This window comes from Micromesistius poutassou, assembly GCF_964030765.1.
Source record: "Micromesistius poutassou genome assembly, chromosome: 13".
In the NCBI taxonomy this organism is placed as follows: Eukaryota; Metazoa; Chordata; class Actinopteri; order Gadiformes; family Gadidae; genus Micromesistius; species Micromesistius poutassou.
The window spans coordinates 5846884-5869245 of record NC_140283.1 but is presented as its reverse complement, the minus strand read 5'-3'; the positions used below and the strand labels follow the sequence as shown (position 1 = coordinate 5869245).

At 46.0% G+C, this 22362-nt stretch overlaps 2 protein-coding genes across 3 annotated transcripts in view; both read right to left on the bottom strand.

Annotated features, from left to right (window-relative positions):
• The window catches only part of nrn1la (neuritin 1-like a), a gene marked incomplete at its 3' end in the record, with an annotated part of 40505 nt that extends 25398 nt beyond the window's left edge, over positions 1-15107 (bottom strand). Inside the window, exon 1 of the mRNA XM_084477847.1 lies at positions 14981-15107. Within this exon, the coding sequence (XP_084333973.1) occupies positions 14981-15038 (58 nt within the window). The 5' untranslated portion in view covers positions 15039-15107. The remainder of the gene's footprint in view (positions 1-14980) is intronic.
• Positions 15108-15411: 304 nt separating this feature from the next.
• edc4 (enhancer of mRNA decapping 4) overlaps positions 15412-22362 on the bottom strand; it is a 28683-nt gene continuing 21732 nt past the window's right edge. For both annotated transcript variants that reach the window (XM_084477684.1, XM_084477683.1), the window contains exon 30: positions 15412-18362. In XM_084477684.1, the coding sequence (XP_084333810.1) occupies positions 18179-18362 (184 nt within the window). In that variant the 3' untranslated portion in view covers positions 15412-18178. The remainder of the gene's footprint in view (positions 18363-22362) is intronic.

The following is a 22362-nucleotide window of genomic DNA, read 5'->3' as shown; positions in this document are numbered from 1 at the left end:
CACAGGAAAATATATTATTAACCACCCTGCCAAATTTGAAGGACTAAAAAAATCGCGAAGTATATAAAATTATGCTTCAAAGTTGATGAAAAATGAGCAGTAATCCCTGGCTCAGGACGGTGGGGGCGTGTGCGCTGCAGGCCAGGAAACCACGCCCATCACCGGAGAGGTAAACTTAAACTTAAATAAAGTAAACGAACCGTTAACGTTACGTTTCCCACTGTGGCATCCAGGGAAGATGCACCAACGAGGTTGAAGAGGCATAACGGGCAAGCTAGCTGCAAACTGACAATTCAAACCAGACTCGTGAGCGGTAAAACCATAGACGGGTGAAACCACAGAATGCTAGTGCGCGGTTAATGTATTTATACCTAGAGGGCAGCAGGGGGCGGGTTTATGTGAGTATGACCGCTTTACGTAAAGCGGTCATCGATGTAGACCCGCCCATTTTAAACCTGCACACAGAACATTCTCTGAGGCCTAGCTCCTCAAGGAAATGATGAATGGGAAAAATATTTTTTACATGTTTTGAGGGACACATTTAAGGCCTAATTAATATGATAAGAAGAAAAATACTGAATTTGGTTTACCCGGTCTTTAATGATGATGAGGGCGATGATGAGGAAGGCCCTCATGCGGATGAAAATAGGTGAAATGAATGTACGCGGCTGTTTTTATGTTGTATTCTCCTTATCCATGAAGAAACAACAAACTCTGGTCATTAAATTCGCATTACACACATATAAGTTAAGTATTTCCTTACAACTGTTACCTGTGCCCCACAGCTACAACAGTGGTGTTGATACCGGTAATTGTTTTGTCAAAGCTCTCCATTGTCCTTTGTAAATGAAACCACTCTGTTTCAGTCAATTGCATCCAGTTATCTTATCTTACTGGTTATCCCTGAACACAATCTCAGCTGTGAAGTAAAAACACAAACACTAAAAACTCATTTCATAACCGCTGTTATTGATCCTGGGATAAACACCAATCCATACATTTTTAAACATCAAAATATATACTTATTTGGTGCTCCCTGATTGAAGGAGACTCAACTCTGTGGACGGAGCAGCAGCTGAGTCTGATCGGCCCCTCTGAACCGTACAGACGGGGAAGACAGCGTCATGCCACTTTCTCCGGGGCCAATGATGGAACATGAGAAGATCTGTAAGGAAGCAAGATACTCTAATATTCTTTTTGTAGTGCTCAGTTTTTCCTTCGTCACAGCAAGGCTGATGCTGTCTTTGTACTCCTCTTTGATGCCCTTATACGGGTATAACTCGCACAAGTACGAAGGAGAAAGGAGCGTATGTAGACATACATTCCTGTTTTGTAAATACACCGGCACATATAGAACTCATACATTATATAACTGCATGTACATAATCCTAGCTACACGTGCAAGCCTGTGCTGGTGACCGAATGAGACATCAAAAGACAGATGAAGCTAATGTTTACTCTACTGTCATGTGTTGCACCACAGAATGGGCTCCAGGTACATACACAGCATTAGACCAAATGCAGTATTAGTCAACCTCTGGACAGAGCAGAAAGGAGATCAACACAACGGTGTAGACAGCCTATGCCTTAAGGTGACCAGATTTATGAAATTAAAATCAAGGACATTTGAGCACAGTGGTCTATACATCAACAAAATATCCAATATTATTCCAGGAAAAATAGGGAACTTTTAAAGCTTTCGTATACCAGCCAAGGTAGCTCCTCAAATAGGGAATTGTTGCATATTGTATTGATAGCCTTTTGTCATTTCTGCTTATGGCATCAAGCCAATGATGGAGAGCCTCTGTGTAGTGCACTGGACACCAGACAAATTACCAACAGTCTCAAAATGCATATTCATGGGCAAGCTACAACTGTTTAAAAAATCGATTTTATGTTGAAAACATATTTTCTAACATAAGACATGCCCTCTGGTAAATGATGCAGGATCTCAAATGCTGCTGTGCAGCACCAATTCAATATGCAGCATTGAATGTTACTTTGTGTATCTTTCAGGTAATATATATAACGTGTATCACATATACAATGAGGCCTAGTTGCTTTCCTCATCATGCTTCTACAAGGTCCAGAAACCTACACATTGTCTATCTGCAATCTAGAGCAGTGGTTCTCAAACGGGGGTACACGTACCCCTAGGGGTACTTTAGAGTACTGCAGGGTCTACAAATTTCAACTTTAAATTCTGAAAGGTAGACAATCGAAATTCCAAAAAACTGAATCTGTGAAAAAGAAAGTGCATCCAGAAACACCAAAATGTTTCAGGTACAATATATTTGAATGGGATTCCCCTCTACCCCTCGGACCCTCCCATGGCATTGTGCTTCTTTTGAGGGGACACATTAGCCAACATTTGAATGAAGCACAGGTGTTTCTCTCTAAATTGTGAGCATTTGCACCCTTTTAATGTTCATGTTTACACAGCCAAATAGAACACACATACATTATTTATGTTAATTTCATTTTATTTTTCCCCCCAAAAAATTGTGCTGGTGCTCAGCTGAAAAGATATCTTAGGGGATACACTAGTGTAAAAAGTTGGAGAACCACTGATCTAGAGAGCCAACATAGACAGAACAGAAACAGACGCAAAACAGCTGAAACTACTACTACTAACTCACTAACTAAATAGCCTGTCATTCCATGCCTACATTCTAACACCGTAAGTATCAGTGAACTACTACTTTGTCTCAGCTGTTCCCCTTTTCCTTTTCCTTGAGCACTTTGGGGGGGGGGGGCCGGCAGGGAACTTGAAGCCCCCTTGGCTGTATGGATGAACAGAAGCAAATCTCCCAGATTACAGAGTGCTTTAATCTTCCTGAGGGCCTCTGATCGCTGATTAAAGTGGCTCTAAAGATCTGGGAAGTCTATGTATGTGGGGTGTGTACTTGTGTGTAAGTGTGTGTGAGTGAGTTCTCCAGTTTGATATAAATTGCTCAAATTGGCGCTGGGAGCTATTTAACTTAAACATACGGACGCGTCGTCTCTACACCTTGTGCTCCTGCTCACATCCCCAATACCGGCTTCCTAAATCATCGTTCTCCTTTAATGTGTGGGAAAAGTGGCTCTGAGTAATACAGGGAAAGGGTTGAAGGTAAACAAGGGGTCCGACTGGGCGCTGTATGGTACAGGGCGCGTTACTAAAGGGCTGATTATGGTCCCACGTTCACGCAACGCAAGGGGGTGACGGACCCCTTACGTCCTTGCAGACCCTCCTTGCGTCCACCGCGAGGGCCTGACGTCGACTCCCAAAAATTGCAACCCTTATGTTGTAATTGTGATCCGCTTACTAACACCTGACGCAGCACCATAAAGGTTCACGTGTCCGCGTGATCATTGCGTTGCGTGAACATGGAACCATAATCAGCCCTTAAGGAAATGACAAGACCAGGGGCGGTCTGGCCCATGAAACCATTTGGGGCCGAGCCCAAAGGGAAACAGGGCCATCATTAGGGGACACATCAGACAAATGGAGAATTGCGTTCACAAGGGAGGCCTGTGGTTTGAAAAGAGAGGTGACCTTTTACGTGCTGATTTTCGTCCACAGAGGATGTGCACAGTGTTGTTTGATAAATACTCTCTGGTGTACATTTGGTGCAATGACACGTTGTGTAGCGTGCGCAGATGTATGAATTTAAAGTTAGCAGTGTTGCACGGCATGAGTGCGAAGGATCCGGACAAACAGGGGCATGTTAGGCCTCTCCACTAACAGGTGGATGTTAGGCCTCTCCACTAACAGGTGGATGTTAGGCCTCTCCACTAACAGGTGGATGTTAAGCCTCTCCACTAACAGGTGCATGTTAGGCCTCTCCACTAACAGGTGCATGTTAGGCCTCTCCACTAACAGGTGCATGTTAGGCCTCTCCACTAACAGGTGCATGTTAGGCCTCCATCTCATTGTCCCTGAATGTGTTAGTTCCGTGACAGACTCTTGTTAACGGCCTCTCTCCTTCCTCTCTCTTCTGTTCGTCCTGTCTATATGGTTGATTAGAAATATGGTTCATCATATTGACTTTAATTTATTCCCATAATTAAAAGAAAGGGGAATATCATTTGTATTTTCTTTCCCCTGGCACAAGATTGATCAATGTCATCTTATGAGTTTGCAAGCTAATATCACACACACACACACACACACACACACACACACACACACACACACACACACACACACACACACACACACACACACACACACACACACACACACGTGCATGTGCACACAGGATTAGGCATATACTCATGGACTGTATTGTGGAGTGTATTGTATTATTGTTGTATTATTCTGTATGTAACAATGTAAAAGTTGCTGTCTGCAGCTCTCATAGCTTTGCCGCCCCAGGGCTGCATCCTAACAGGGCTGCATCCTAACAGGGCTGCATCCTAACAGGGCTGGATCCTAACAGGGCTGGATCCTAACAGGGCTGGATCCTAACAGGGCTGCATCCTAACAGGGCTGGATCCTAACAGGGCTGGATCCTAACAGGGCTGCATCCTAACAGGGCTGGATCCTAACAGGGCTGGATCCTAACAGGGCTGGATCCTAACAGGGCTGGATCCTAACAGGGCTGGATCCTAACAGGGCTGGATCCTAACAGGGCTGGATCCTAACTATTCTAGGCTCATGCCATGGAAGCGTGGGCCGCCGTACGTGAAGAATGTCCCAGGTTTCTCCTTTCTCTGGGAGTTCCTATGCTATGTTCCTATCCTAATAACCTGGTCATTATCATTCTTATAAAGCACAGCGTTGACTCAGTGTGTTCTAGTGACCCTGGACTCACGGCAGAGTGGGTGTTGAGCAGTGGTGAATTCATTGAGACATGCAGTCAGAACCTTGAGCAGAGACACAGCAGACTCTGATGGAAGGGGCTGGAGCCCCGACACTGCATAGGCCTCTCATAACACTCTGGAACAGCAGTGTTCCCCCTTGGGCCAATGGACTGTTTCAGCCTGTGTGTGTGTGTGTGTGTGTGTGTGTGTGTGTGTGTGTGTGTGTGTGTGAGCCTCTGTATTTTAGCTTTTGTTTGTGTGGGCAAGTACAGAGTGTAGTCACTCGGTTGTTAGAACTCAGAAGGTATTGCGTTTGATCCTTAAGGACCGCAGATTACATCTTGTTAGCTGAAGCGTTTTCTTGTTTAACTATATCTCAAAATCAGGGCTATACATTTACATTTACATTTAGGGCATTTAGCAGACGCTTTTACCCAAAGCGACTTGCAATAAGTACATTTGTCATAAGAAGTGAAACAATATATCGCAGTCGGTAGAGTAAAGATGTTCATAGAACCGTAAAGATGTTCATAGAACCATTCCCTGTACACAGCAGTGATAGCTAGCTACTGCAGATGCTACACACCTAAGTAAATGTACTATAAATGTAAATGTACACAGAGCTATGCAAGGTGTAAGAAATCCGGACGAAGATCCGGACAAAACAGCGCTATAACAGCTCAGAATAAAGCGCTCCGGTCACCCTTGCTGTCTGAAATCCTCAAGATCCATGCTACAGAGATCCACAGCTTTGAGCTGAAGCCTGGAGCCGAGGGCAAACCAACCTGCATGTTCCGATTCAGCCCATTGATCGGTTTGGATGTTTGCTCGACGTCCACCAATGGACCCGCCAGTCCTGCGGACCAGGCCCTAAGCGCTGAGCTGAATGCTTAAACACTCTGGTTCCACAGAGGAACAGGGGGGGGGGGGGAGCCGTTCATATCGCTATAGCTTAACTTCTAAGCATCGGTGCATAGCCAATTACAGAGACTGCCTGCCAAAGCTTTATTGCTTGTTGACGAAAAAAATGAAACACGTTGGTTTAATATAACAGCGTGTGTCCCAGCAGAGAGAGAGAGAGAGAGCAGACAGACAGCTGGAGAGACAGACAGAGAGACCGCAATCCTTGGCTAAATTGAGCCCCGTTCCTGGGCCTGCCCTATTGGATCTCTCTGAAGACCAGCGTTTCATTAAGCACGCTGGCAGGTGACCAAGCAGCCTCAACTACTGCGGATGGGAAAAAGTCTGCACCGTGCGTGTGTGTGTGTGTGTGTGTGTGTGTCACAGCACCGTCTTCGTGTGTGTGTGTGTGTGTGTGGCACAGCACCGTGTGTGTGTGTGTGTGTGTGTGTGTGTGGCACAGCACCATGCGTGTGTGTGTGTGTGTGTCACAGCACCGTCTTCGTGTGTGTGTGTGTGTGTGTGTGTGTGTGTGTGTGTGTGTGTGTGTGTGTGTGTGTGTTGACACACTGAGCGTGGTGTAACCCAGCCCGAAGCTTCCGCCGAATACTTACAACTGTTTGGAAAAGTACGGCTGGGTTGAGGATGAATATGAATGAGCCTTGCTCATGTGCTGCTGAACTGTGGCAGCAGCACACGTGAAAACATCCTCCTGAAGGATACGTGGCACACACACACACACACACACACACACACGCAAGCATGCACAGACAAACACCTGGTTGCACGCACGCACACACACATCCAACAGTGGCAGCCCTGGGAACAGTAGCAATTTATGCACTTATCTAAGAAAAAGAAAAGGAGAGAAAAAGCAACAGAGTGAGATAAGGGCGAGAGACAAGAGGGAGAGAGAGAGAGTGAGTTAAAACTAACTTAAGACATGAAAGGCTCTGGGGAAGGTTGGGCGTACTGACTACAGGGGGAGAGCCTTCATAACCATCAGCCCACAGGAAGAAGAAGAGGAGAGAGAGAGAGAGAGAGAGAGAGAGAGAGAGAGAGAGAGAGAGAGAGAGAGAGAGAGAGAGAGAGAGAGAGAGAGAGTCAGAGAGAGACAGAGAGAGATGAGAGAGAGGGAGAGAGACAGAGAAATGCAACACATTTACATTTGGACAGTGCCACCAATGGGATGATCGCTAGCTAAGAGAGAGAGGAAGGGAAAGAGAGAGAGAGAGAGAGAGAGAGAGAGAGAGAGAGAGAGAGTGGAGGGGGACAGAGAGCGACACCTTGAAATAAGAAAAGGAAGAGAATAAGGAAGAAAGTGGAGGCGGTGATGCAGGATGGAGAGAAGGTCACAGAGAGGACGGAGTGAGACAGGGGAGGTGGAGTAGTGATGGAGAGGAAGTGACATCAGTGGCCAGGAGACGGCATGTTGTTGGAGCCATGACTTATTTTGGTAAAAAGGATATCGATTTTTGTTAAAGCAGATTTGTTATTTATTATCACATTCATATCAATTTTTATATTGATATGCTATTCAGGAAGATTTCTGGAAGACTCTTAATTTGAAGTGCTTGGCACCTTGGAAGGTATCACATGGTGTGGAATTAGAGAGAGACCACATACCATAGATAACATGGCATATGTTTTTCTTTTGGCTCAAAGAATAACTTTTTACGCCTCAGTTGCTTTTGTCGCCTCTGTTGGAACATCTTGTAAATGTGTCAACAGAAGTCTCGACGGGCGGGAGAATCCTACCAGCCCTGTTGAACATGTGATAGAGGAGTTGTGGAGATACTGGTCTCTGAAGGAGACGGGGGCTCAAGTGAAGAGGAGGAGATGAGGAGGAGATGAGGGGGGGCTGAATGTAGAGGATGGGGATCATGCAGAGAGGGTGAAGCATGACACGCTGGAGTTTAAGGAAAACTTTGGGAATTTTCAACCTGGATCTTCTGATTTGGTTCTAAGGGACTAATGCAGACAACCATTTTTGAAATTGGTCCAGTGTTGAGCAACAACGCAAACGCCCTAATCCCTGTGCTGCGTCAATGTACATCATCCAAGAGTGATTTTTCCTCTGACTGCTTTGGATATTCTAACATTATGGAAAGAATCCCTATCGAGAAATAAAACTTTATATAAAACGTTTATTCTCCGGTATTGTGTCCAACTCCAAGGCGTGCTCCAGGAGAAGCCTCCTGAGAGTTGAGTTGCAGGAACAGAAGGGTGGAGATGTGAGGGAGAGCTGGAGAGAGGAGATGGATCTTGTGTTGGACTTGGAAAATGTAGCCTATTTTTATTTTGAGATTTTGCTGAAGGAGAGCTGAGATTGTAATGACAAGAGGGACATTTCCTGCAACACAACAAGGAGATTTCAGAGCGAGACTTCTCCTAGAGCGAGCCTTGGTTGGACACAATATCAAACAGACCAAGCGAAGGGTAAAGAAAGAGTTGTACATCTCTGTAGGGATCCTTTCCATAATGTTCTCCGACACTTATAATAACAATCTGATCCTGTCAGTGGCAGAAGCCAGCACTTTTAGAGGCTGTCCATTGACAGGCGCCTTAAAGGATGACACTGCAGAAGGTGTACGCATATTATGGCTGCAGCGTTCTCACTTGATACTGGACAGATTTATAGAGTTGTCACACACAGTTGTGGACCTTCGACACAAAAAGATCGCAAAATAGGGTCCAGGTTGGGAAATCCTGAAGGTATCCATTAATGCAGGTTTTGGAAAACGCGTTATGGATCAGTATCTTGGCTATTAGGCAGCTTGGAACCTCTAGATTTCGTACAATTTATTCTAGTGTAGTGTACTTTACTCTAAGTGGACTCTAATTGAAATGTACTCTACTTGAAGTGTACTCTACTCCGAGTGTACTGTTCTCTGAGTGTACTCTACTCTAAGTGGAATCCACTCTACGTGTACTCCACTCTAAGGGCCCACTGTGCCGCTGGCCTGTGCTCACACTAGGCAATCTCAACTGGGCCTGAGTACGGTTGCCTCTTGTACATATAGGTTGTGTATCCGTGCGTGTGTGCGTGTCGGCTCATTAGCATCTGTACCGTGGCCTGAGCACACCTCTCCGAAGTGTACTGAGGCCACGGAATTGAACTGTACTTGAGTACAGATGGCGTGCTCACACTAGCCAAACGTTCTAGACTTCAGGGGGCAAGCGTACTCGGGCACGGTACAGATGGCCTAGTGTGAGTGCGCCCTAAGTGGACTCTACACTAAGTGGGCTCTACTCTAAGTGGACTCTACTCTAGGTGGACTCTACTCTAAGTGGACTCTACTCTAGGTGGACTCTACTCTAAGTGCACTCTACTCTAGGTGTAAGTGTACTCTACTCCAAGTGTGCAGCTGTCTGTCACTTGGCTCTGTTCCAAACAACGAGGGATTCCCTAGGGATCTCACTGCTAAAGGGATCCAGTGTACAAAACAAACACACCAGGAGGGAAAGAGAGCAACAGCACAGCAACAAGCAGTGCTTTCAGAGCGTGCTTTCCATATACCACACACACACACACACACACACACACACACACACACACACACACACACACACTCCCCACCCCTCACCTCTCCTCTTCCCCCTGAGGGTTAGCCTGCGCTAGGAGGGGACAGAGTAGTGAGTCAGAGAGATGCACGTCCTTATCAGCAGAACCTCAGCGGTGGCTGGTTCACATTAGCACATGTGTGCTGATGTCATGCCCTTGAGCAAACTACTTCATCTCTGAACACCCCCTCCCTGCCCCTCCCCTCCACCCCCGCCCCCCCGGGCTCGGCGTGTCTGCTGTCATGCCAGCACCAGATGGGTCAATGAAGTGGCTGCTCCCTGCGATGGAAATGGATCTGACCGAGGAGGCTATTAACAAACACACACACACACACACACACTCCCGGGCAGAGGCAGGGGGCTGCCGTTGACGGAGGCCACAACAGACACCAGTTGGTACATTATTCAACCTAAAAGCTTGTTAAAGACAGAATGCACGATGGAGCCCTAATGAAAGATTTATGTGAATTTAAAAGAATTTAAACAACCCCAGATTAGTTGTCCTGCCTTAACAATGAGACAATGGCAAGGGAGGTGGAGGATGAGGTGGTGGGAGAAAAGGTGGTGAGAGGGGAGAAAAAGATTGAGGAGAGAGAGAGAGAGAGAGAGAGAGAGAGAGAGAGAGAGAGAGAGAGAGAGAGAGAGAGAGTGTGAGTGAGTGAGTGAACGAGAGATATTTGGCAGGTTCGCTAAACGCTGGACAACCGCCTAAAACAGGTGATGACATCTCTCCCATTGCTCGTGGCACCCCTGACTACTGCAGTCAGTAGCCTTAGGGGGGTTATTGTTTTTATTCAACGAGGCTATAGAGCGAGAAGGCGAGAGAGAGGGGGCGAGCGAGCGCAAGGGCGAGAGAGAGAGAGAGAGAGAGAGAGAGAGAGACACCCATGGGATGATAGCTAGCCAAGTTCCTCAGACAGGAAAAACAACCCGGAACCCTTCTCAACACCAGCACACAGAGCGCTCCGGGCTGGAGGACCCGAGCCAGGAACAGGTCCAGTGGGTGGTTTAACCGTTCTAGCAGCTCCTCATCACAGCCTGACCTGTCTGGTCTCAGACACATCCTGCTCCCCCACAGTGGTCAGTCTCTCCCGGCAGAGACACTCAGGTGAGAGCAGTAACATGGGCAACAACATAGAGAAACACTCTCCCTCTCTTTCATTCAGACCTCCGGGGATCGTGGCTTCTGATGCCTGGACCCGTCCCGCATGACGCGGGCCGCCCCCTCGAGAGCTCGAGGCCAGGGCACAGTGGCGCTACAGACGGTGGAAGAGCGGGAGAGCTCAGTGGGTACACTGTAGAGTTCAGAGAGCCATTACCGTAACCCTGCTGTCATGTGACATATGTGTTTGTGTGTGTGTGTGTGTATGTGTGTGTGTCTTAACATGCACGACAATGGCCATGTGTGTTTTGTGTGAGCATGTGAATGCCTGTGTGTGTGCGCCAATGTCTGTGTGCGTGGGTCTGTGTTTATGTGTGTGTGTGTGTGTGTGTGTGTGTTAACATGCATGTCAATGGCCATTTGTTTATGTGTGAGTGTGTGAATGCCTGTGTGTGCGTTGATGCCTATGTGCGTGGTGTGAGTGTGTTGTGTTTGTGTTAATACCTGTACGTGTGCGTTGATGCCTGAGTGTTTATGTCTGTGTGATGTGTGCCAGTGTGAGTCTCACTTTGCATCCTGTATGGGTATGTGACAAAGTTCTTGAATCTTGAGCGTGTGTGTGTTAATGCCTGTGTGTGCGTGTGCGTGTGTGCGTGTGTGTGTGTGTGTGTGTGTGCGTTAATGCCTGTGTGTGGGTTGTGTTTGTGTGTTTGTGTGTGTGTAATGCCTGTGAGTGGGATGTGTGTGTGTGTGTGTGTGTGTTTTCTGGAGCAGAGAGGTGCTAACAGTGATAAGTTGCAGCAGCGACGCCAGGTGCTCAAGTCAATAAATGCTCATTAACTCAAGCAGGGGGTCAGCGGCTGCGTCCCCCACAATATACCTCCCACTCCGTCTCCTTCACAGGGGAGCCCAGCCCAGCCGCTGTGTGAGTGTGTGTCTGTGTGGTAATGGATGTTTTGTGTGTGTGTGTGTGTGTGTGTGTGCGCATGTGGGTGTGTGTGTGTGTGTGTGTGTGTGTGCAGTAATGGATGCTGCATGTGTGTGTGTGTGTGTGTGTGTGTGTGTGTTCATGCACGTGCAGTAATGGATGCTACGTGTGTGTGTGTAGTATTTGTGTGTATACAGTGTTCATTTCACTTGCTTGTATGTTTATGCATAGTAAATCCATATCACAGCATTCTATGCTAGCCTGGGTGTGGTTCAGGCACATGTGTGGTTGGGGTGGTAGTATATCTGTTTTCCATAACCCTGGGTGGGACATTTCCCCTACTCTAAAGAATGGTGAATTAACTGCACTTCTTGGTCACTTTTCTTTGAACCTGTTTTAATACTGAAGGGAGCAGTAGCATCGGCTGGTTTCTAAGTCAGGCCTTTCATGAACAAAAAATTAGGCCCAGGGCGATCTTTAATGTTTAGAAACCATTCAGCTTAAAGTATACGCCCTGGCCTGGCCACTCGATCTGCAACAGGAAGTTAGAAAGTGAAAAAGCTTAAAGTAATTCGGAAAGTATTTATTTTTCCCTGGGGGATATATTGACAGATAATAACTTTGCGTCCCCTCCAATGTATTTGTGGAGTACGCATGTATTTTAGTTTGCATGTGTACGTGTGGTCATCCAAATGAGCTGTTTGTGTGACAATCTTCCTACCAAGCGGACAAACTTTGTGGATCTCAATCTTGGATAACCTCTGGCCTTACAAGGAATATGAAGTAATGCATCCTGCACATGCACTTTCTGTCACTATGAACCAGGCACTTATTTTATTTGCATCTCCTGGTTAATCAATGTTCTCTTGTCTCTCTCCTTCTCCCTGGCCACCCTTTAATAGAGTGCTATGCATCTTTCAGAATATGAGTCTGCCAACAGAAGAAAGGATATAAGTTCAAACGGGAAGCTACACAATACGTTATCTGGACTGACCTTCAGTACCGACCTGTAATCTATTTGTGTGTGTGTGTGTGTGTGTGTGTGTGTGTGTGTGTGTGTGTGTGTGTGTGTGTGTGTGTGTGCGTGGGTGCGTGTGTGTGTCCTTGTGTATGGGTGTACTTGTGTGTATGTATAAATATTTATGGTTAGAGTCTACAATATACATAGTATACGAATACATAGACACACACACACATACACACACACACACACACACACACACACACACACACACATTACTCCATACCTTTTTAGTTTTTTCCAGCATAATAATTCCAGCACCTCAGTAACAGACATAAAAAACACAACTCTGTATGATAAACACAACGCTACATGATAAACACAACGCCACATGATAGACACAACACTACATGATAACCACAACGCTACATGAAAACCTTAATGCTACATGATAGACACAACGCTACATGAAAACTTTAATGCTACATGATAAACATAACGCTACATGAAAACCTTAATGCTACATGATAGACACAATGCCAAATGATAAACACAACACTACATGAAAACCTTAATGCTACATGAAAACTTTAATGCTACATGATAGACAGTTGAGGAGAGGGGAGGTTGCAGTAGAGAGGAGAAGTAGTGGGGAAGGAGAGGAGAGGACATGAGAAAAGCGAAGAACACAGAGAGAGAGGGAGAGAGGGAGAGAGAGAGAGAGAGAGAGAGAGAGAGAGAGAGAGAGAGAGAGAGAGAGAGAGAGAACATAATGGGGGGAGGGAAGAGAAAGGATGTGGTGGAGACAGTGAGACAGGGTGTGGTGGAGACAGTGAGACAGGATGAGGTGGAGACAGTGAGACAGGGTGTGGTGGAGACAGTGAGACAGGATGTGGTGGAGACAGTGAGACAGGATGAGGTGGAGACAGTGAGACAGGATGAGGTGGAGACAGTGAGACAGGATGAGGTGGACAGTGAGACAGGATGAGGTGGAGACAGTGAGACCAGCCCAGCGGAGGAGGGAATGAGCAGAGCGATGTAGAGATAAAAACATCTCTTACATATGGCAGGCTGCCGATGTGACATTTTGAACACATCTGTCGTGGCAGGTGTTTTGCCGGGAAGAGCTAAAGATAGCCATGGTGATGAGCTTTAGCCTGCGTGTGTTTGGGGGGCTGGAGGGGTACGACTACACTGGGTTATCTCTATGAGCTTGACGGGAGTTCCATAACGTAGAGTCGTGCTTCCTTCATCTGTAATGAAGAGCCACTGAGTGGGGGAGGGTGGGGAGTGAAAGAAAGCAAGAGAGAGGGAGAGAAGAGAAAGGGGGTAGATGTAGCAGCTCACAAAATTGCTGAGGCAATTTTCAACAAGTGTTGTGAACGAAATTTAATGAGGAATCTCCTACTTTCCATAGCTGTGCTGTGTCGAGAAGGGGGGGGGGGAGGGGCGACACTACACTGCACTTGCTGAAGCAAAACTTGCCGAGAGAAGGAAGACTGGAAAACTAGTTTAGAGCCGCTTCAGAGGAGAACAATTAGAGATCAAATGTCTCCTCCCTTCCTGCCCGATGGATGCGCCTGAAACAATTTGTCCGCTGAGTATCTTGAAGAAAGATGAGTGTGACTCAACTCCTGGATGCAGTAGCTCAGCGGTTGCAGTACGGCCGTTCAAATTTAAGTGGTAGTCTCTGGGCTGGAGCTAAATCTCACAGAGCTACAGGACTCATGAAGCAATGCTGAACCACATAGCTGGAGGAAAGACTAAAGAATAAAACAGCAGAGAAAAAGAGCGTAGGACAGGCCTTTATGGAGGGGGAGAGAAGAGAGAGAGAGATACATAGAAGAGAGAGAGGAGAAGGGAATGGAAAGAGAGCAAGAAAGAGAACGAGAGAAAGAGCGATGCGAGAGAGAGAATAGAGAGGATAGAGGAGAAAAGAGAGAGACTGTAGCCATGGCACTGTTGCCCTGGCGTCCGAGCGTGAAGGTTCGGATACCGGACTGGAGTCTCGTGGGACGCTGACGTGGGGGGACTGATGCAATTCATTTATGATTTATTTCCATCGGCATGTTTCCCCCCCTGCGCGCATCCCCCAGGGACCACATCGTGGCCCCCAGCTCAGCATCAGCACCACAGTGTGCAGAGCAAAGAGAGCGGCTGTGATGGTTGAACGCGAAAAGAATGTACAACCATGCTCAGGTATTACAATTTATGACTTATCTCAGAGTCTTATGCGATTTCCATTTCGCGTTGAGTTGAACCCGGACTCTTAAGATATATGCTTATAAACGTTGAAAGGAATTAAATATGCACTTTTGTCTCCACTTTATCTCACCGACATGATCGTATCGCTAGGAGTGCAAAACGCCTGCTCGTCCGGTAGCCGTGATCCAACAGTAGCTTTAAAGTGAGAATTTTAAAGATTACACTCTAAGTGAGATGGAGGTTCACCTGGTGAACCTTGGTGTAGCCTAAATACTGCAGTAGCGTCCCGGTCTCCCTGTTCCGCATCACAGACATGATCTTGGTAGGCTTTGGCTATACGGGAGATGGTATCGAGCCATAGGTGTGACTAAATGCTCACAAACGGAAAGCCATCACCGTGCGGCAGGATGGATGAAACAGCGCGACTTGTTCGATGCTATTCAAGTTTTCAGCAGAAGAAGACCTACAAGTTAAACATTGTACACTAAAGTTTTCTTGGAGTGGCTTGTACTAGAAGTAGGCTTATACTCACTCAGATACAGGGCAACAGGCAGGATGAAGAGGCAAGCCGAATTCGTTAATGATGACATTCTGGAGGAATTGCTTGGCAGGGAAAATGAGCCCTGGTTCCTCCTGTGGTCAATAGCGCGTATTCGGACTACGAGGAATATAGACGAGTCGTCGTTCCGTTTGACGATAGTAGATAATCCGATTCGGTAGTTCGTTATCAATGAGGCGAGAACAGCAATTCACTGTAGTGTGCCTGGATGTGGAAGAGTGCTGCTCTGCTAGAGGGAGGAGGCAGCGGTGCTGAGTAGGACGGTCTTCAGCTGCCAAACTCCAATTAACAGGAGAAGACATCATGTGCTTCAGAACCCCCGCCAACAGATTGGGCGGGAAACCAATCTCTGTCATTTAAGATCATGATACAATAGAGAGACAACAAAGAAATTGAACATGTTTTTATTATTTCAAAAAACGTATAGGGTAAAAGAAACTAAAATTTACAACATAATCCACCAGGCATTTGGGGAATAAACAAGTCTGTCATACACCGAAAAAAACTGATATTTAACAATTTCTTTATCATCAAACTAGTCAAGGAAAATATAGTGTAGCGTTTATGTGCAAAGCTTTCTAGCTGAAACTCTGGTTTCTTGATCTGAAAACGAATGATTTTCAGTTGTTTTCTGTAGTCCAGTAGCAGAGAATACAGTACACTCAAACGGTGTATAAACGGAGCTATACCTGCACTCCTCTTCCCCTCAACCGCAGAGGGCAGATGGAAACCTGGAGACGCTGGCTCGAGGAGAAAGAAGACCATGAAACATTTTCTAATTTGGTATAATAAAAGATGGATCGTTAAGAGGACTGCTTGAGAATGGACACTTTTTTTATGTCCTTCAAAATCACAACCTTGGTAAGAAAATAAAACAAATAGTGGATTTCACTGGAGGAGACGCAGGCTGCAACAGGCAGGAGCCAGGATAAACCACCTTCACCCCAACAGATATAGAACGCCTGCTGGAACACCTGGACACAACATGCCGCTCGTTGGGAAAGGAAAGCAACAGGAATCCTCAGCTAACAACGACAGTGCTCATGGCGTGCCAGGGACCAAATGGTTAAACACACAGGCAGACATTTCTATGATTCGCTTGAAAACAGGCCACAACGGTAGAAGGCCTTCAACCAAGACAGTAGAATCTCTCCAAAACTCAAACTTACATAGAGAGGTAAACTAATCCGACCTTTGAGCCAATCTGAAAAGAGACAATCCTTCTAGAAACGGTCAAATGGAAAAGTTAGCAAACATGGTGCAATTGGCTGTGCGGCTCCTAGGAGATATACATACATGCATACGTTTCCCTCTGCAAGCCATCAGAGGCTGTTCTTTCCACACCATCCGACGCAACTACAAGGTAACGACCCAACCAACGTCTAATCCACTGCAGCACTACCTGGGTCTGAACATGTGGTCAAAATGTGTACACGATCAGACCATCTCGAGTGGTACAGTAAGGCACTTGACAAACTCAACCAAGCTTTCCAAACAACAGAGGGCCAACGTAATGCAACTGTTGAGTACTTTACGATCTGCAAACCATACTAATGGCCCTACGACGACGATGGGTGTACCCAGGCTACATGTCATTTATCGACAACTGTGGACGCCCCAAAAAAAGGAGTTGTAAATGCTTGACGGATGCTGAAGACCCATGGCCTGCAGTATGGAAGTGTCTTCAGGCCAAGTGCTGCCCTCTAGAGTCCAGATGAAGGATCTGTACGTACTGGTCTATGAACATTGCTGGGCAAAAAAGAAAAAAAATAATATGACAAGCATCTTCCAACAGATAATGACTAGGACATTTTCTATACGAAAGCATACAGGTGTTCAGACTACTACATATATATAAAAAGACGTTCAAAATGAGACAACGTAGACAGGTAACGAGGGGAATCGCCAAATGGGTATTCTGTACATTTGGACGGCAGCCCTTTTGAAAATGGATTTCTTTCATAACTCCGACAGAAGTTGCTAGTTATTTTCAATGATGTCCCTAAGAGCATTACACCGATCAGTGTGATGCCTTTCCAATTAAAGACTAGCTGAAGGGAGTCATTTTAAATCACCAGGGAAAAAAATATGGAAATGAGGAAATAAAAAAATAAACATCTGGCTTGGAAAAGCTGTTAAAGCCATGTGGCAATTAATAAAACCAACATCAAAATGAATCTTCAGCCCTGTGTCGTGATCCTATCTGGTGCCAACAGCCGTTTTCTTACATTGAAAATATGAATTATCAAATGACTGATCTAAAGCTGCTGCTGGAAAATGAAAGCGCACCGTCGAATAAGACGATTCCACACAGCAGTCATGATAATTTTTTCTGTAAAAAAAACCCCTAACCCTAACCCTAAAAAAAAAAAAAAAAACGTGATCTAAGGGTGACACATTTGTTAATCGACTGTTGCTGAACAACTGTTTGGACAAAACAGGATAATTATTATGTCGTTATAAAGGCTTTCTACCATACACATCCATGACATGGGGAGGAGCATAGACAAGCTACCAAAAACTTCTCACCGACGCAAAGAGCTGAAGGCCCTATCTTTATAGAAACAAGCGAGGCTGCCTTTGATAAAAAGCAGGCCGTAGTTTGGGGTTTTGTTCCAACCACAGCAACAACCTTTAAAGTATTTTAGACACCATCTTTCCGAACACAGGGGGAGTGTGGAGGTTTTTTTTTTTTTTTGTCAGGTTTTTCACGCAGAAACAGGTAGTAAAGGATGCATATCAAAGTGTCTTGCAGATACTAAGTGGAAGTAACATGCATGGACGATCAACAGCAAACCCCTCTGATACCGTGAGAACAAAAACCAGGAGAAATAAATCTTTCCCTGTCACACTCCGCTGGATTATACAGAAAAGAAGAACATTAAAAGTTAAAGTGACTGGGGATAGTTCTGTGGGGGTGGACTGGCTGCAGGAGAGAGGGACGAAGGAGAGCGGCAGAAGGAACACTTGTAATCCTAGTTATTCTCATCCTTCCGGTCCTAATCTGGCTCAACGGGCAGGAAAACTGGTGAGCAGGGGCCGTGAACGTGCCCCGCCAAAAACTTAAAGATCCCAGTTTGTTCTTCTTCTTCCTTTGTGTCAACAGGGAAAGCAGAGGACACGGAGCCGTCCGATGGCCACCCCTCGAGGCTCCCCCGCTGAGCCCGGACGCTAGTGGTTGACCAGGCCCTGCAGCATCATCTGGAGGCGCCGCGCCCTCTTGCTGTGCGGGCTGTGGGGGTCCTGCTGCAGGAAGGTGTACAGCTTGGGGAGGACCTGGGCCAACACGGCCGACATGTGGTCCCTGGTCAGAGGGTCCCCCCGGTCCAGGTTCATTACCGCATCCTCCAGGTAGCTGGGGGGGGGTGGGGGGGGAGAGCAACCAGGCCATGATTAATGAGGACACACATATACAGAGGCAGAGTACACACACACACACACACATATACAGAGGCAGAGTACACACACACACACACACACACACATATACAGAGGCAGAGTACACACACACACACATATACAGAGGCAGAGTACACACACACACATATACAGAGGCAGAGTACAAATACAGTACAGAGGCAGAGTACAAATACAGTACAGAGGCAGAGTACATATACAGTACAGAGGCAGAGTACAAATACAGTACAGAGGCAGAGTACATATACAGTACAGAGGCAGAGTACCGTACAGTGTCTCAGTACATACACATTACAGAGGCAGAGTACATATACAATCAGCCCAACTAGTATATCTATTTTTTGTATGCATTTTCTGGTGGTTCAGCACAGCACTACTGTCCACTGTCCGTCTACGGGCCATGCAGCCGGATGTAAAACAACAGCACACAAAGTTGTATAAATATTCATCAAAGAGGTGCATACATATTGTGCATTATGTTTATGAGGTATGTGAAAGCCACTAAAGGGAACAAGCTGAGAGATCCTCAAGTGCTCTGGATAATCAAGTAAACGAGAATTTGAAAAGAGAAAGCGCTATACACTTAGACCGTCTTGCAAAACACCTTGAATGTCTGCCGCAGCGCGACGTAGCCGTCTGGGACTGTTCTAATATTAGTCAAGGAATTGGTTTGGTCAAAATAAGTGAACATAAGTCTTTAGTCTACAGCTCTTTTGTGCAACATGTTCAGACGGCTTATGCTTTGTCTTGTTTCTTACAGTGTGCGGTTCAGCTTCCCCTCACTGAAATCCCTACACTCCCATAAAGCTGAAAGGTGCAGGTCCTTATGGAGGGCAGTGACGACCAGTGAGCTCTGCTGCTTTAAACTCCTGAGGTGAAGCCAGCACTGGTACAGGAGGGAACACCGCCATGCGTTTGGGTTCACGTCCTGCACAGCATAGGCTCCAGAACCTATATCCTTCAGAACAGCGTTCTCTCCTACTCAAGGCCAAGTGGGAATACCAACTCCCCCGGCTAGCTACCCAAAGTTTAAGTTTGTCCCGGTGGATGAGAGCCGAGTCTCACTGGGCCTTTTTGTTGCAAGGAGGAAAAAAATAATTTCAGATCACTCAGCCTCTGGAAGGCGGTGGGTCACGTGCCAACTACCGACTCAAATAGGAGGCTATTGTCTTATTGTACTTCTGAGCTAGCTGTGGTCCGTCTCCAGAACACATGGTTGATTGACAGTGCTCATTCCCCATTGGTCTTTTCAAAACCTTGTCTTTTTAGTTTGGAATCATTTTCCCAACAGTTTTAGTCCATTTCCATATTGGTTGCCCTTCATTTGGTTGTTAGGGTAAACTGTTCCATTGGAACAAGTTAAAGGGCTTCCTTAGTGCTTGGTATTTTGAGAAAAATGATATCTTCAAATGAACTATGGTCGGGTCTCATGTTCACAATCATGCACAAAGATCTGCAACAACCAATGATGGATGGCATAGCAAAGCCCTGCACGTAAAGCCCTCATTTGTGTTCGACAACTGCTGTTGGTTCTTGTCTAGTAGTCATTCATACTGCAGTTTATGAGTAGGCAGCAGCTGAGAGTTCAGCTTTTCATCTCTCCAGATGGTGCAGAGTGGCACCAGAGGGCCATTCGTAGATGTGGTATGCAGATGAAGTACAAACCCAGACTGGTGATCTCACGGCCTAGGGAAGACCTAGAAAGAGGTGTGCCTCCTGTCCAAACCAAATTAGAAGACTAGGTAAGACTAAAGACAGGGGGCTGCAGAGATGCAGGGAAAGACTGGAGACATACCAGAAGAGAGATGGATAACGAGAAGTTATAGTAGATATATTTATACCAGGCAAATGCTGATAGGTGAGTTGGTGGACTTCAGGGATCAAAACATTGAGAGATCAAATTCAGATTTATAATCAATAGAGTGGCCAGTGACAATGTGACATTAGAAAGAGAGAGATGGTGTCATTGCTTTGGCAATGAGTCACAATGCCCTCCAAGTAGCCATCCACTGGGGGCCCCGGCAGGATGAGCAGGGTTAGCAGTTAGCAGCTAGAGCAAAGGTTATGTTTAAGATCAGCTCTGTTAGCAGACTGCTAAGATGGAAGTGTGTGGCAGCGAGAGAGACAGTAAGAGACACTTTTGTTTTTGGTGTGAGAATACGGATGTGGAAGTAAGGCTTGGTTTCAGATTCTACACAGGTATACTAATAATTCATATTCCCTTAAGGGCAAAATGTATAGTGGTTCTTATATAATGTAGGGCTGCAACAACGGATTGAGGAAATTGTATAATAACATTTTTCTAACCACAATTATCTATTTGTTGAGTCTGACTTGTTGCAAGCTGTGTTGCAGAGCATGCTACGTCACTAAGAACTAATTAACAATACCCGGTGGAGTAAACCACTTATTACAATTATGGCAATTGAATGATTAGTAAGCAGATAGGAATTATAAAAGAGACAAGTGCAGCCACTGAAGACTCCTTTGCCAGTGCATGATTACATAATTACATTAGATGATTGGGACATACCACCTTACCACCATGCCACTGCAGGACAGCCATACGGCATCCGACATTGCAGAGTGGTTGCAGGAGGTAGCTGCCAGGTATGAAATGATCGCCATTGTGCATGACCATGATGCTGTGGCCGAGGCAAACAGAAGCATGGGTGGTCATCTGTGCTATGCACTGGCCATACCTGGCAACGCGTGATCAATACTGCACTGAAGCAACCAACCCTTGAAAAGGCTATTGGGGCTGCAAGATTTCTTGGTGAAACCTATTTAAAAAGATGAGCTAGCCTGCAACAAGCTAAAAGAGAAACAGCAATTAATTTGCATACCTGTGCACACGCTTGTTCAGGACCTAAAGACAAGGTGGAACATTCTACATGTTAAGCTGGCCACCTGAGCGACGATGGCCTGGAATGTGCAGTGTTTTCTTACTCCTCGGTCAGTAAGACAGCAGGAAAAGGGGCCTAGATTGGAAACCAGAACAGTGGAGCTTGCTGGAAGAGTTTTCCAGAGCCTCTAAGACTTCTGAATGTGCCACTGTCTTCATGAGTGCGGAGAAATACATTATCTCTCCAGCACCTCCACTTGTGGGGGGGGGGGACAATGAAGTCCAGCCAGATTGCTGCCTTTGACTCCTCATAACTGCTACGGAGCAGCTGCAACTGCGAGGGAGAGTTCCTTCTCTGACACAGCACCAAACACAGTGATCATGTCCCCTGGACCCAAGGTTTAAAAGACTTGAATTTCTAACACCTGACGAAGTCCTGAATTTGCAATCAAAGTGCAAAGCAGGGAGACTGAGGAGCAGCAGCAGCAGCAGCAGCCTCCGAGACCAAACTCAACCAGCAGTGAGGAGGAGAATGGAGAGCAGTAGGCTGAGCATCTCAACAGCCCAGTGAGGAATGAAGTCCTTCTGTACTCTGGGAGAAGCTCCTTGCAAAGGAAGAAAGTCCATCACGTCGTATCCCATTGCTCGAAAGAATGTTTTAAATAAAACTAAAACTGCTAAACTATGAGTATTTTTAGGAATAATCTGATGCAATTCACGCAGGACAGTGAAGTTCTCTTTTTCATTCTCCATATCTACATTCCATATGAAATTAATTTGGATCCAAGTCATCCAAATACAGGATCACTCAGCTGATATCCTCACCTAGCCACTTTTTATACTGGACACAGTACTGGAGAAAGGTCAGTAGCTACAGCATGCTCTCGAATTGTGTAGTTCTCGTAAACATACAAGAACTTCCTGCTAACTGAGAATGAGATGTCACGTGTTGATGAAGAGAAACTTCTTTTTAGGACACGTTGGCCAGCGAAATATTTGATTTAATATTAGAGCATGATCATGGGAAAGTACAGGCAGCAAAGTTACCAAGGATACATTCAGTGAGACAATGGGTGAACAAGATTCTTATAGG